This window comes from Colletotrichum abscissum (genome assembly GCF_030869225.1).
Source record: "Colletotrichum abscissum strain IMI 504890 chromosome Unknown Scaffold_128.1, whole genome shotgun sequence".
Taxonomy (NCBI): domain Eukaryota; kingdom Fungi; phylum Ascomycota; class Sordariomycetes; order Glomerellales; family Glomerellaceae; genus Colletotrichum; species Colletotrichum abscissum.
Window position 1 is genome coordinate 1 of NW_026850019.1, and position 14,532 is coordinate 14,532.

The 14,532-nt window shown below is 51.6% G+C and overlaps 3 protein-coding genes across 3 annotated transcripts; 1 reads left to right on the forward strand and 2 right to left on the reverse strand.

Annotated features, from left to right (window-relative positions):
• Positions 1 to 4,493: 4,493 nt before the first annotated feature.
• On the reverse strand, positions 4,494 to 6,726 carry CABS01_16682 (SET domain-containing protein; the record flags this gene model as incomplete). Its single annotated transcript, XM_060550012.1, has 2 exons — positions 4,494 to 6,245; positions 6,535 to 6,726. The coding sequence occupies 2 exons, from the start codon at positions 6,724 to 6,726 to the stop codon at positions 4,494 to 4,496; spliced, it is 1,944 nt and encodes a 647-aa protein (XP_060404494.1).
• A 4,068-nt stretch (positions 6,727 to 10,794) lies between these two features.
• CABS01_16683 (uncharacterized protein) lies at positions 10,795 to 11,138 on the forward strand (the record flags this gene model as incomplete). The annotated part of the gene is made up of 2 exons (XM_060550013.1): positions 10,795 to 11,007; positions 11,052 to 11,138. 2 exons carry the CDS (start codon positions 10,795 to 10,797, stop codon positions 11,136 to 11,138), a joined length of 300 nt encoding a protein of 99 aa, XP_060404495.1.
• Positions 11,139 to 12,693: 1,555 nt separating this feature from the next.
• On the reverse strand, positions 12,694 to 13,193 carry CABS01_16684 (uncharacterized protein; the record flags this gene model as incomplete). Its single annotated transcript, XM_060550014.1, has 2 exons — positions 12,694 to 13,047; positions 13,095 to 13,193. The coding sequence occupies 2 exons, from the start codon at positions 13,191 to 13,193 to the stop codon at positions 12,694 to 12,696; spliced, it is 453 nt and encodes a 150-aa protein (XP_060404496.1).
• Positions 13,194 to 14,532: the final 1,339 nt, after the last annotated feature.

Below are 14,532 nucleotides of genomic sequence, written 5' to 3' on the forward strand. Positions count from 1 at the left end.
AGCCTAGACACACGTGTACATTAGTAGAGAACCGCAAACTACACTTGGTGGCCGCCAGGGGTAGATGAGGTTGGAGAGCAAAGTGGGAGATTTGGAGACGGCTGGTCGGTGTTTTGCACTGGCGAAGTGGGGCGCTGCGGATTAACGTCCGGAGCGCGTCGGCTGTTGGCCAAACCCCGCTATCCGGGCATAGCTGCTGACTAAAGCGGCCAAAACCGAGTAGGAATCAATCAAATCAAATCAAATCCTGTGTGTGATATACGCTACTTATCATTGAAGTAGGTATTACGTGGCCGCAATACTCGTTACGTTGACGATAATTTAGTGTATCCTGGGAAGCCTTTGCTATTCCTCGTTCCGCTGTTGATCTTGTAGTCAGCCGCATGCAGGTTCGGAGATGGTGGGCTTAGTTAATGGCATTCGCAATGATGGTGCGTTACCTCAGTCAGAAGACATTTGGAGCAGACTTGCCTGTGTGAGTTCTCTTTTGACTAAGTTTAGAAAGCAGGCGCTCTATCGTCAATATGTTTCTATTGACCATTCTACCCACAGCATCATTCTGTGAGTCTTCCAGATTTGCCGGTCGAGAGGACTGCTGTTTACTTATGCGATCGCATGAAATCAAGTTTCTCGCGTCATTGGCTTCTAATAACCCTTTTAACTACAAAGCTGACTGAAGCGGCCGAAACCAAGTAGGATACACTCAATTCAATCAAATCACATGGTGCGCTGTAGCCATCAGGTGCTAGTGGGGCACGACCTGGTTCCTTGTTGAGTCGTAACAACCATTCTACGAAACCTTGTGATGGAGCTACATAAGTTGTGACGAAACGATAGTGCTTGGATTTACTACCATTGAGCCAGCGGGCCAAAAGGCACAATGTTCGATCGTCAGACCGAACCCCAAGCTACTACATGACCGACTCATGACATTAAGTACTCGGAATAGCCTCAAACAGATGAGGTGTTCACTTGTTTGTCTACATGACTCAGCGGTACAGTTCCAGGTTCTATCACATTGTCTCTGCCTGACATCCCCCGAATCCTTCTTGGTGGTCACCACACGTTCTATCCGTATAATGCATTGCCGTGGTGCGTCTCATGGATACCAGAGATCGAGTGTCAACAAGTCTCCGAGCGCCACGTCCGAGGGCTCTCGAGAGGCTTCTGGCGGGAGCGAGAGGGCATCATAAGCAAACGACTCGAAGTGACTACCAACAGAGGTTAGGTCGTATGCCAGTATCCAGCTGTCCTTTGCGCTACTGGTTGAAGAGCCAATTATTGTAGGTTTTCCAGGAGATATCTCGTTGAGTTGTGTCTCCGCCGTATTGGGTTGGTGATTCGAGCATCCAAGCGGGTACATATTGATCCAATTCGTCGAGGCTGTGCTTGAATCGCTGGCTTGCAGGGGCCATGAATTCTCAAAGTTGTTTAACCCCACTGTGTGCATCGCCGGATATCTTGGTATTGTTTCCAGCCTAATATCAAGGCCACTCGGATCGTTGACATTGGATGGAACAGTATCAGGCAGTTTTGTTTGACTTGTTATGCTGGACGACTTCGAGGAGTTGCGGGAGGCTGACGGTGTTGACTGAGTGGCTGCCTTGCTACGACGCTGCTTAGTCGGTCTTCCCAACTGACGCGGCGGGCTGTAGAAGCAGTCGATCTGGAGCCTTCGGCAGCGATCGCACTTGGCAGCTCCAGATTCGCTTGAGCACCGGCTCTTGAGGGATCGGCAGCGGTCGCAGGCACTTCTTTGAGCGAACGACATGGCTGGTGGAGCGTTCGTGTAGATACGCCATGAGAATGCAAGGACGGCTTACGTATTGTGTTAAATGGGAGCAGCCGAAGGTTTTATTGCCTACATTTCGCAAGTCTCGCACACGATGCCCAGGAATAGTCGGGCTACCCGGACTGGTCTTGTTCTCGTCAGGTTCACTTACACGTTCCACTACTATCCGAGTCCTTGCGTCCGAGCGTGGGGGACACCTGAGATAGTTAGGTTTCCTCTTCTCCTCCAGGGATTGGCCATCAGGCGCGACGCTAGTATACTATGTTAAGGTTCTTAGAAAAACTTGGTGATGTTAATCCAGTCCCTAAACTGATACTACAAGGGACTGGCCTAATTCGACGTTGGCTTTGCCGCGAGTCTGGAAAGGCAGACTGGGAGTGGTATCGCGTGACTCTAGCTCAGATTCTAGGTTTAAAGAGGCCTTTTAGCAATTAATCTTCGCAAAGTACCTAGGAACTCTGTTAGAGCCAGTGTCTACCATTGGGCAGGACATATTGCATGCGAGCCAGGCGGTGTGAGCGATGAGGCTTTCTAGTTAAATCAGACACCACGTTAGCCTATGAAGTCCTAGTGCAATTTATTGAAGTCAATTAGAAAAGTTGATTTCCCTGTCCATCTTTGCTCGTACCTTGCGACGTGAAATTTTCGTCATCACTGTGGTCCTTCTCTCCCTTGTCTCAAGGAGGTGACCGCTTCGCCTCCATAGCGTTGAAATGATCCCGATCTGGCAAGCCTCTACATAGAGTCTAATATTCCCACATGACATATCATTCGCATTGCTCTGTCGTCCCGAGTGGTTCAGTGAGTGGATCAGCAGAGTCGGGTTATGTTGGTAACTACCTGACGGCAATCTAATACACTTTTCCTCTCGTGCCTAGATTAGGGACTCATTACTAATCCTCTAGCCCTGTCAGTCTCAAAAAGCACACTAGCAGGGGTCTCCTAGCTTGGTCGAAGCGAATGGCTCTTCCGCAGCCCTGTGCTAAACACAGATAGCGACGCACCGCTAAAGAAAACCCTCCTCCCATAGGCTCAATTGCCCACGAGTCAATTTCATGTTTTCCAACGCTATTCCGAATTGTTCAGGAATTCTGGGCGCCAAAGAAGGGGGGGAGGAAGAACAGGGGCTCAATGTCGTCGATAGGTATGCAAAAGAACATTGAAGCGCATCGTCTCAGGCTCGCTAACGCTATATTCGTAGCGAGTGAGCCTCGTAATAGTGCGTCGCCTGTTCGAACTTCTCAAACGTGCCCGGGTCTCGTACCGGGCATTCCAGTAGGCTTCGGCTTGGCCTGTCGGAGGCGGCGGTGGTGGCCCCGGGTCCTTCGCAGTCCCGGAAATCGGCCATAGGGCTTGGATATGGCGGTTCTTTGAACAGTACACTGAATGGGTTGGCGACAGTTTCCGCCCGCAGTTACATCTAAAGTCACCTTCATGCCCAAAGCGCCTATGGCGGGAGTGGAAGTGTCCGTGGCTAGAGCGCGTGGCTAGGAGCTGATGCCAAAGAGTGCGAGGCAAGTCTAGTTCTGGGGTGCATCCGAGGACCACGGCAGTTCCTGCGTACCCAGTTTGTGCTTCTGCTTAGACTTGTTCCATCATTGCTGGGAATGGCTCCGGGCATGCGTTCTGACTTTATTCGCTATTCCAGCGTATGAGGCCAGTGGCGGATGGTTGGGCATCGGAAGGGCAGCCTCTTTCTTTGCAAGTTTATCAGCTAATTTGTTTCCAGGAATCCAGATGTGTCCGGGCGACCAGTGGCATTTGATATTCCTTACCTGCTGGGCGTCAATGATCTCTTCCATCGCTGCTTGCGAGCTACCTGGAGAGCTACCGAAGCCTGAGATGAAGTTCAGGGCAGAAGTATGTTTAAGGCAGATGTGTATCGGTGCAGTGGAGGAGGTGGATAGGCGAAGTGCTCGCCGCAGGCCTTGCCCGGCTCCTTCAGCTTCGGCATCAAAGACCTCTGTGACCATAGCTCTTTGCGATGACTTGAGGGCCGCGGTGTATCGCACACCCGTAGCCCACTGCGCTTTCGGCGAGCATCGACCCGTCTGAGTAGACCACGAGGTCAGAGGCCGAAAGTCCCCTTACCATCTGCTGAAAGCAGCCGAGGATTAGGACCGGCCGTGGCCATGGGGGCAGGAGAGCATAGGTCCGCTGAAGTCGGGTTTCCCTCCCAGGGCAATCAGGTGCTCGCCCCTCCAGCCGAGGGACCAATGGGTGTAGGGCGTCACTTCGGCGTAGCCTCGCGGCATTGCGCCATCTTGCCCCTTTTGGATCGGCTATGGCGGTGGGCAGGCCTTACTCTCCGAACAAGAGGTCAGCCAGGGTGGTACGTCAGACCTGGAGCACGGCCCGGGCAAGTGAAGTGGCCTTTCTGACCGGTATGTACGAGCGGTTCGCGAGGGTGGTCCGTTCGGGGCGCTTTTGGGAAGTTGGCCGGCTTGGTACTGCCCGAAAACCACACCTCAAAGCCAAACAGAGCTGACGGGATAACACAGGCCGTCACGGCAAGTCGCGGAAGCTGTGGGACGGGAAACAAGATTGAAGAAAAAAAATTATACAAGAAAGGAAATATCTTCTCCTAAACATGAGAATCTCGTCTTGTTGATTCCGCTCTCATCGCCGGTCCGTCCGTATGGTTCATCTAAACCCCATTTGCCGCCTCGCCCATTTCTTCGTGTCCAACGACTCCGCAGAGTCATTTCTCCCCGCCGAGGTGCACTCTGCTCCCGGCAATTTGACTCTTTGTAGAGACATCCTTTGTCCGAATCACGCCAGTAGCTTCAGAATACTCTACCGTGATTTCGTGCCCCGCTTCAATGCCCTTACTCACTAGGATGATGCGCTGCGTACTCATCCACACAAATTGCTGGAATTGCGCGTTGGACTGGCGACTGTGATTGATGAACCTCGTAAAGTTGCCCTGCCGACCCTGCCAGATCTGATAGGCTCGGCCACCCGTCGAGCTATCCATGACGTCCGTGTTTTGCAAATCTCTCGTGATAAGGCCCACAAATTCTCCTATCGCCGCACCGCGCTCAAACGGACACAGAGCCATCAGGCTGTTGTTGCGTCCGTCAGAGGTCCGGAACACTTGCACCGGACAGGGGAACCGGCGTCCGAACCCAAATAACGTCGGGAAGCAGTAGCACGTGTTGGTCTTAGGGTCTTCGGACTGTTCCCGCCCACACGATTGACATGTGTGTACGCCTAGGACACAAGCCACGGCGTCCACTGGCGGCACCCACCGTGGGTCATCGGTGCCCCACGCGCTCATATCTATGACTGAGTGTTCAAGCTGCTCAAAGCTGAAGTTAGGGTTGTACTTGAGGCATGTTGACCGGAGCGATACCGGATCTGAACCGTCCCTGTAGACTACCCAGTCGTGTGGGTGGCCGAAAAAGCGACGCTGCGTACGTTCACCAACAATCACGAGTAGATGCCGCCATGTGGGGTGCAGCGTATCGGCGGCGACCTCAATCTGCGGCCGGAGGCACCGGAGTCGCTGCATGCTATCCGGGTCAAATCCAACTCTGTATTTGCAGAAGCGGTAGAATCCCACGCCGGAAAAGACAAGCACTGCCCAGCCTCCCGCGTCCTTGATGTCCTTGTAACCGCGCCAGATTGCCATCCTGTTTCGCAGCTTCTTCTCGGACCACCCAAAGTCGTTACATGTCTTGATGAGCGTCGCTTTGCGGCGTTTGGCGCGGGACATACTGGGTTTAGTGATGGCAAGTAGCTCGACGTACGAGTCAAAGTGCTCGATCCACCGCGTTTGGACAATGACCTCGATCAGGCGGCACGCGCGGCTGATTTGCGTGATTTTCCGGCAAAAAATGTTGCCGCGATTGAAAATCCCTTCGATCTCGGTTTCAGACAGCGTGCCCTCTGCTGACGACGCCTGGAGCTGGTCGAATCCCAGCTGCTCGGGAAAGTAAATTTTGACAGCATCAATGCTTCCCTTTCCCGACTTTGCCGCCGTTGCCATGAGCTGCCACTGTTCAAGCAGATCTTGGGAATCCAAGCTCATGCAGCCGTGAATCCGCTCCCAGATGTTGACGACGAATCTGTCAATGGAGGACTGCTGCGGGATGATGACGACGTTTGACTGAATCTCTACGGGATGAGGAAAACCGTTAGTAAACTGCGTGTGCCGCTGACTTTCCGGGTGCTCTTCTTCCACATCCGCAGTTTTCCTATCTGATCGCAGCGCTGAGACCCCCCATCTCCGAAATGAGGCATTGACTCCAGTCCCAGTTGATAATTGCGGCAGCCCTTGATGTGGTGTCCTTTGCGCTCGGATAGAAGGCCAGCCAACGCCGTCCATTACCGATTGGGTGCCAAAGGTGGATAGTGTTGGCTGCCCGATGGTGTTTCCTTTCCTCGCATTATCCACACTCAGCCTGTCATTTTCGCTTTGTGAAATTATGCTAGATAAGTCTAGGATTTTCTGTATATAGGTGGTGATGGTTAGCATAAGTCCCTCTCGTACTTTGTCAGTTACCCCCTCCCCATTCATGTGGCACATTTACGGAGGAGCCGTGAAGTAGACCGAGCAGTGACATTCGAAGCTGACTTAACCGCCACTCCTTCTGTCTGAAATGCTCATTCCGCATCGTGGTGATTATTGCCGTTGTAGATTAGTCGCACAGGCAGCGAATGAAGGCTGAACGGTTGCCAAACAACCCGCGAAAACAGGGGCTCCAGCCCTCGTTGATTAGAATGGTTATGCAACATACCGAAATCATGGGTGTGCAGGATATTTGACGCTGCATTCCCTGCTCGCCGTCCTGGATGAGAGTTTCAAATCGAAGCACCGGTTTCACTAGGTTCCCGAATGAATGATCCCCCAGGATTCCCGCGAGCAGGTCTACAATCACGCGGCAAAGATCCTGTTGCAGAGTGTCCATACGTTGCTCCTGGGGGGTCATGATCCAATGTTGGTGGGAATCAGTCGGCGATAGAGAGAAAGAGAGAGAGAGAAGGATGATCAGAAGAAGGATGTAACGAAGCTTGTATATATCTTTATCACATGGCTTACTACTGAGTGTCGTAGCGGGCCTCCGAGCGAGTAACGCCACCTAGTTCCACGTTCCTGGTCTTCTTTGCACGGAAGGTCGGTTCAATCGTGCCGAACAAGGTAGGCCGAGCGTAGTCTAACATCTGAATACGCTATGGCATTAATTGATGGCCACTGCTTTCTGGTGGAGGGAGGGCAGAAAACTCGGCCATCATAATTTACGACCGCGTGGCGATGTGGGAATTGATCTTCCCCTCCCTCCGAGAGGTAGGCGCGGACGTAGTCAGAATCTAGTCCGTTGAACGCCAGCTTAGAATGGTGCGACACGAATTGTTGATGCGCAGATAGAGCCAATTTGCTGGGTGGAGATTCTGAAGTAGAGAAGGGGCAGTGGTGGAGCTGGGTAGAAAGATCCTCCTCTTACACTTTTCGTCGCTTATTTAAGTTTCAGTGGTCCCGCCACAGCCACAGTTGCAGAAGGCCCGAAAAATGGGGTTGACTTAACCCGTTTCTGGCGGATGCCGCTGTCGATGTTGCAAAAGCATGCCCAAAGGATAGGGTAGTCAGTAGAAGAACAAGCGTCGTACAATTGAAGTTCACCTGGCATCGGCTAGCCGACGTCCCCCTTGTCCCGGTTAGGTTACTCGGAAACAGCCAGTCTGGGCCCTGCTGAATCGGAACGTCAAAGTGGTATCATTAACTCACCTTGCTCACTTATTTTAGCTTTTCCTACCCTGATCTACGGAGGTGCGTCCCAAAAGTCATGGCAGTTGCTGCCAAGACAAAAAGACCCACTTCAGGCGAGCTACTTTGAGGTACAAGCACCTATCTTTATCTCTTATCATACAACTATCGATAAGGGATCATCCAATCAAAAAATATTCAATAGCCCTGCTTATCTAATCGATAATCATATCTCTTTATCGATTAAAGCTTGAAGTAGACTCTTGTCACAATCCTGTTGACTGGGTGATTAACCCATGGCCCCACTGCCATGACTTTTGGGACGCACCTCCGTAGAATTTCTGCAAAGCTTGAGGAACGGGTCGAAAGCCAGCGCCTCCAAATGATCGCTGGAGATCGAGTAAGTCAATTTCTCGTACTTTAGCTGACACACTTAGTGGCAGACTTCCAGACTACGCCGGCTCGTTTTATTGTGATGTATACCGGATAAATACTCGTGGGAGCCAGCGACGCCGGCAGAGATCTCTTTGACCATGACAAACATTAGTACATAAGCGCTACGGACCACGAGAATTGTCCATAGAATGAGCAAATATGGCTGCAAGTGATCGCAAACGTGCCCTGCCGCTCCAACACCAAGATCCGGCCAATAGAGATGCCTGCTTAACACTCAGCAATTCGCCCATCTTCAGTTGCTGTCTTTGAAATTTCTCCGCGCAAGCGAGAGCGCTATTTGGCAATTGCAATGCTGCTGCGTGTTTGAGGCGAGCAAGTAGACAACCACTGGCCAAGTAACTATCAACCGATTCGACACAGGACATCTTTCGGGGATTTTGTTGTGACAACTAGAACCTCGTCTTCCATAAACCGTCAGAATATATTGACCGCGATCAGTAATCCATGTCATTGCCCCAAGCACATGGTCTGGGGGTATGAACCAAGCCCCACCGATATCGTCCTCATTTGTTGCCCTCCAGTATTCTGGCCGAGCGACGCTGTTCCAAGAAAAGTTTTAAGAATCGTTTTCAGTGTCGGCTTATTTTGTTGACACCCACCCATGATATTGCAAGCGGATGCGTGAATGCTCTGGTCTGGCAATTCCTATCTATTAATCTGGACCCTGACTGATTATATTTAGCTTCCGTCGTTCCTCCTTCCGAGGTAGTAGATTATTCTTATTAAGCCGGAAGAGGTACGCGGGTTCTTTATAGAAATGAGTAATTCCAATTCATCACGACGAAGGAGGTAGTCAACCTTCCCATCCAATCCGAGTATGGGTTAGACCCTCAGTTGATGCATCATTTACGTCGCGATTTACTTGTGCCTTCCAGCTTCTCTGCTATTAGACCGGGCCGACTAGGAGGACTTCGTCTTCGTCGCTTTCCCCTACTGAATCGTCGGTGGCCTCGGCTAACATCATCGAAGACGGCGAGATAAGCAAAAACGGAACGGTGACGTTCCGATTGCGAGTCTCCAAAGGAGTCGAATCCGGTCGCGTCTCGAGGGAAGTGGATGGGGTTTACTTCGAAAATGCCCTGTTCAGGGTTGTGTTGTGCACGACGACGATCGCATAAGCAAAATAGAATTCCTTGATGTACTGTATCGAATGTAGGCGTGCAACTGGCGCATTTAAGCTTCAAATCAGTCGTTGTTCGTTTCTAGGCGAGAAATAGATTCGCGGACAAAGGTAAACCCAACATTCAAGCATGCGTCTTTAGTATTCCAAAAAAAAAAAAAAAAAAAAAAAAAAAAAAAAAAAAAAAAAAAAAAAAAAAAAAAAAAAAAAAAAAAAAAAAAAAAAAAAAAAAAAAAAAAAAAAAAAAAAAAAAAAAAAACAATCAATATAATCGTAGAGTGACAGGCAGCCTGCCTTATCGTCGTCATCGTCGCGCGGGAATGTGCAAGCAGGCGGTAATATGATGCTGGATAGTAGTAAAGCGATAAAAATCATCTGTCGTCCAGACGAAGATGCAGTGGTAGGTACAGTATCAATGAAAAGAAGCTGCAGCCCAAGAACTGGTGAACATGGGTCGGACGGTCATTTATGTAGGCACTGATCCTGCACCGCAAGTGGCGAGCATTTCGAACCGGTACTCTGAATTGATTGGTTGTACGGTGCTTAACGGCCAGCCCATCAGAGACTACCAGGTGATGATCATTGAGCCGGGGGGAGACGTACACGCGATTACTCCAAACTTGGCCGCTACCATGCGCATAGCCTTTTACTCAGGGAAAGCATCGCATAATGCCGGTGAACGTGTCGGACGTGGTTTGCACGCCTGTTTTAGACTCTTTGCGATTACGAAGGCCTAGGCTGTTCTCAGCCAGACGACGGCAAGGGGTCAGAAACTTGCCTCACGACCCACACGAGCGGTATCAAGAGGATCACCAGGCCTACTCAAGCAAACAGTGGGCTGCACGAAGATTTGTCTATTGCAATACCATCCACAAGCCATCTTCTTCGACCACAGCAGTGCATGCATGCGTAGGCGAGACCCCGTCACATTTTATCACGAGAAGCCATCCGGTCCGGCGTGAGCTCGTCTGACGTGGCAGTCAGATACTGGACCTGGTAGTAACTTGCTGGGGGCTTTTGTCAGTCACCAGTGCCCACCCGAAAACAGCGGCGTCTTAGCAGTTACCTGCTAGAACTTGGCGCTCGTGACTGGTAAGCGCTGCCGAAACGTTCAACTAAGGGAGCCACAAGCGCCCATGCCGGCCGGGCTTACTGCTAGAAAGTCCCGTCTCTGACTGCCCTACTAGTCGCGATGATCCAGGCGTTGGGCCCCTACTGATACCGGGCGGTGAATTCTGGGGGTTTGGCGTCACTTACCAGCAACCCGCCTTGATTGCAGCTAACTCTTAGCAGCAACGTACTTGAATTTGCCGCCCGTGACTGGAAAGTGTTCGCGAGCCTGCGTTTCCTATCGCTAGAAACGCCCCAGTATTCGGGTTCCACAGCCTGATCGTCTGGCAAAGGAGGCTAAGGAAGAGTTAGGGTAACGGCTCTCGACTTCCGTTGCACCGTTGGGCGGATGGCAGACGGTCGCAGAACCCGGATTGCGGGCACTTCCTCCCCGGGCGCTTCGAGAATTAGAGGCGTCGGGCGCTTTGCGGGGAAGTGGTCCAACCGTAGCCTGTGAGTAGGGTGGAAGCCGAGATGCAAATGGCGCCGTACTAGGATTTAGGAATTTGATACTCAAATCCAGTTTCTTCGTGAACAACAGCCGGTCATGAAGTATAATTATACTGTAGGCACAACGTTGTATGCTGTCAAGTCCGCATCAATGCGACGATGGATACCTCTAAGCCTAATCTAATCAAGCCAAGCAAGCGGGATAGAACGAATGAGAACTTTGAGAAGGCCAGAGAGAACCTCATGTGGCGATGCGATGAAATAAGCCGCCGCTACCAGTCAGACGTCTATATTGTGCTGAAGAGGAGATGCAAGCACTATGAATACAGTTCTACTGATGACCCGGCATGGCCGATATCTAGAGCTGATATGGTTCGTGTCTCCATTGCCTGCTTCGCATTGCTAATCTCTTGAAGGAGAAAGTCTACCCCATGCCCATGAGGAAGACGGCAGCCGATTTTGTCCGCCGCAGAGGCCTCCGAGATGGTTATTGCCGAAAATAACACATGTCACTATCTTTGTCCTGTTCTCCCATCCTTGTCTCTGCCCTCCACTAGCTTGTTGCAATATCCATTCAGTCACACGATGCAGGTACGGTACCCATAAGAAAAACAGAGTTCAGGGCTAGTGCTAGGGTCATGGGCCCAACCTGGAGGGGAGCGAAACGGATGCGGAAGCGAAGCAATCAATGAGAGAGCGATCTGTCATTCGCGTTGGCTACCAGGCAGGATGGAGCATTGGCGGGTTCGGGGAGTGCGGGATCTTCCCGATTGGTGCGTCGAGAATGCCTCGTCGAACTACATCAATCAAGTGGCGTCATATTTGTCTAGAGTGTGTTGGTTCTGCCTGCCGCGTCCTGCAAGGATAAAGATAAGCCTGCCATAGTTTCGAAAATGTCTTCATGCCTGTGCTCGATGGGTCTGTTATATTTATGACGCTCCATCATCCTTGTTTGGTTCTCTCCCCAGACCCTGCCTTGAAGTTGCACTTGTTATCACCGCGCCAGCTTAACATCCATTTGACCGACGGCAATCTCGCCATTGTTACTTTCCAGCAAAATTGTCACAATCCAACTAGGATTTGCTTAACCGGTAATTAAGGCGTTTACTACCTCGACGCGCCTTGATACTGGCTATCCACACCCAAGAGATGGAGCAGCAGACCCGCAAAGGAGTTGTTACTAAGCCCGAGCCATTTGATCCCGGTTCAGTCGAATACTCCTTTGCATGGCTGCAACCCCTCAGCAAAGGGAGGACGACGTTGGTTTACGTCACATCACACATGAAGCAGCTGTAAGATACTGGCTCCAATGAGCTGCTTTGGCTGCGTTACCATGGCACCGCGAACCGCCTCGTACGTTATACACAAGTCGAAGGAAATGTCGTGACTGAGGTTGTCGTTGTCGTACTACTAGGAGCGATCTCAGTTCAACAGCAAAGAGTCCAACATGGAATGGGTGTCGTCACCTCAGGCAGTGACCTTAGCGCTGCGACGTTGTGCCAGGCAACACCGAAAGCTGGCTGGTCCGTGTGCAGGAGGGCCAGCGTCGTTCCCAGTGTAGCGCGACTCCTTGCTAGGCGTACGCACCAGTCTTCACGCTCAGCACATACACAGGAGTGCTATGTGTCGCTTCCTCTCTTGCGCACATTCTCGATGTTTGATGCTCCCAAATTGCTGAGACGGCCCCTTCGAACATTGAGCAGTGGCTGTTTGCCTGTTTACACCACAAGTGGGGTCCGGACCGCGGCTAGCAGTGCCCGACGCCGCATCTTTGGGGAATCTACTTGAAAGTATCCATTTTCGGCTCTGAACAACGGCCATTCTCCGCCCTTTGAGCGTGGTAGCCCTTACAGTCAGACCGAATCAAAAACTTGTCCTTGATGGGCTATGTTAAAAGACCTGAAGTGTATTGCGAAGAGGTCCGTTTTGTCTGTGTGTTTTTCACATCCGATGAGAGCTTGTATATTTAGTATCGAAGTGTAGGACTACTATCGCAACAAAGCGTCAATCCTCCAGCACCAGTCATGCATTGTGCGATCCTTCGCCGATTCTCGCCACTCAGTTGGCTTCTGAATACAGCCCGGACGAGCCATGTTCACCGTCATCACTCAGCAAAACGCTGCGTAGGAAGCTAATGGCGTCCTGGTCGGCCTCCTCGATGGAGCGTATGGCCTTGGCCAACCAGTCAGCCTCGGCTTGCCTTGCGTTAGCTTTGGCTTGTTTTGCGCGTCGCTCTACTTCTAAAACGTCCCGTCTTTTCTGAGAGAGCAAGAGCCAGTCGAATGCCCCAAGGACATTCTGCTGCAGCTCCGACGATAGAGCCTCGAACTGCTCATGATCGGTGAACAGGGTAGACCGAATTGCCGCATGCCGCGTCTCTGGTGACGAAGCCACAGACGGCGCACGGCCAGCCTGCTGCTTGTGTTAGCGATGCAGGCAAGAAGAGGGACAATACTCACTCCAGGGTGGCTCGAGGCAGATGGTGCGGCTGCGGACCCACCAAGGAACGATGGGCGCTGTTCATCCTGGCCAGGCAGCGAGCGGTTTGGCGTCGGCATCGTGAGGGGTAATAGTAGATGGGGAATGGTGCTTCTTGTTCTTATCCTATGGTTTGCCTTCGGAATCATGTTGGGGAGATTTCTTGGGCTTTTATTATTTTTTTGCTGTCACTTGACGCTCGAAAAGCTACCCATCAACACGCCTGAAGGTGACTCGTTATGTTAGTTGTTAATGCTTCAACGTTCGTTATATTTGAGTCGTGTTTTACTGCAGCTATGTTATATTGTAGATCATGCTGTATTTCAGTTATGTCGAGGCTTGTCCCCGCCCAACACACCTAACAAATATAACACATCTAACACACTTTACCGAATGCGCGCGAGAGACCGTTGGCCGGCACAGGTTTGTGCCTGACTTTCCGGGACCAAACCTGCAGGTGGATTTTCGACGCCTGATAGAGCGAATGCCTGGGCTAACAGGCGGGGCAAATCCAGGATTCTTTCCGAGCACCAGCTTCTTCGCATTCCAGGACACCAGCAATCAGTAATGCATCGCCGTCTAGGAGTGCATCAAAGACCTGCGCCACCGCCCAAACACTTGTCGAAAAGGAGTCGAAAAAGTAGTGGACTGCTGCGCCAGGCGCTCAGAAACAGGTGGGAAATTTTCAAATCGTGAGTCGCTCCTTCTGCTGCTGAGTGCGACGGTGTCCTGAACTCACAACTCTCCGAAGCCTGCAAGAACATGCCGAGCCTGTCCGAATCTCTCACATCGTTGCCTTGATCGAGACGAATAGAGCCGAATACCCTCTTTCCTCTTCTTGCACAAATCAGAGCTCGGACGATGCTTTCCAACCCTAACAACCGAACCCTCTCACGCGCCGCGCTGCCGCATCTGCCGATACCGAGCTCGAAAGAAGCGAGGCCAGGATTCAGAGACGTACCGATATCGTTAGTATAACAGAACACAGAGTGTCACGATGCGATCGGTCACGAGTAGAGCTCCGCGTTCTCTGGCCACATCATGCAACGTCGTGGGAGCCGGAGCGGGAACTTCAGATCAACGCCCCCGATGAGTGGCTGGCGTATACATCGGGCGTCGAGCATCGTGCGTGCTTGGGAGAACATCAGCGTGACAAGTGGCACGTTCTGGCTATCCACTCGTATTGGGTTGCCATAGCTCAAGAGAACAGACGCCGGGATCGAAAAGTCATACTTCGGGTATAATGGGAGGGCAGCACAGAGAGGACGGATATCACCGAAAGATCCGCGCGGCTGCGCAATCCAGCAATGGTCGCTGAATACTGGCATAACCAGGGTGGTAGAGATGTTGCACTGCTCGATGCCGACATTAGGGAGGCCTGAGAAAACAGTTGGTAAGCTCGCTGCGGCTGGCCGTGTC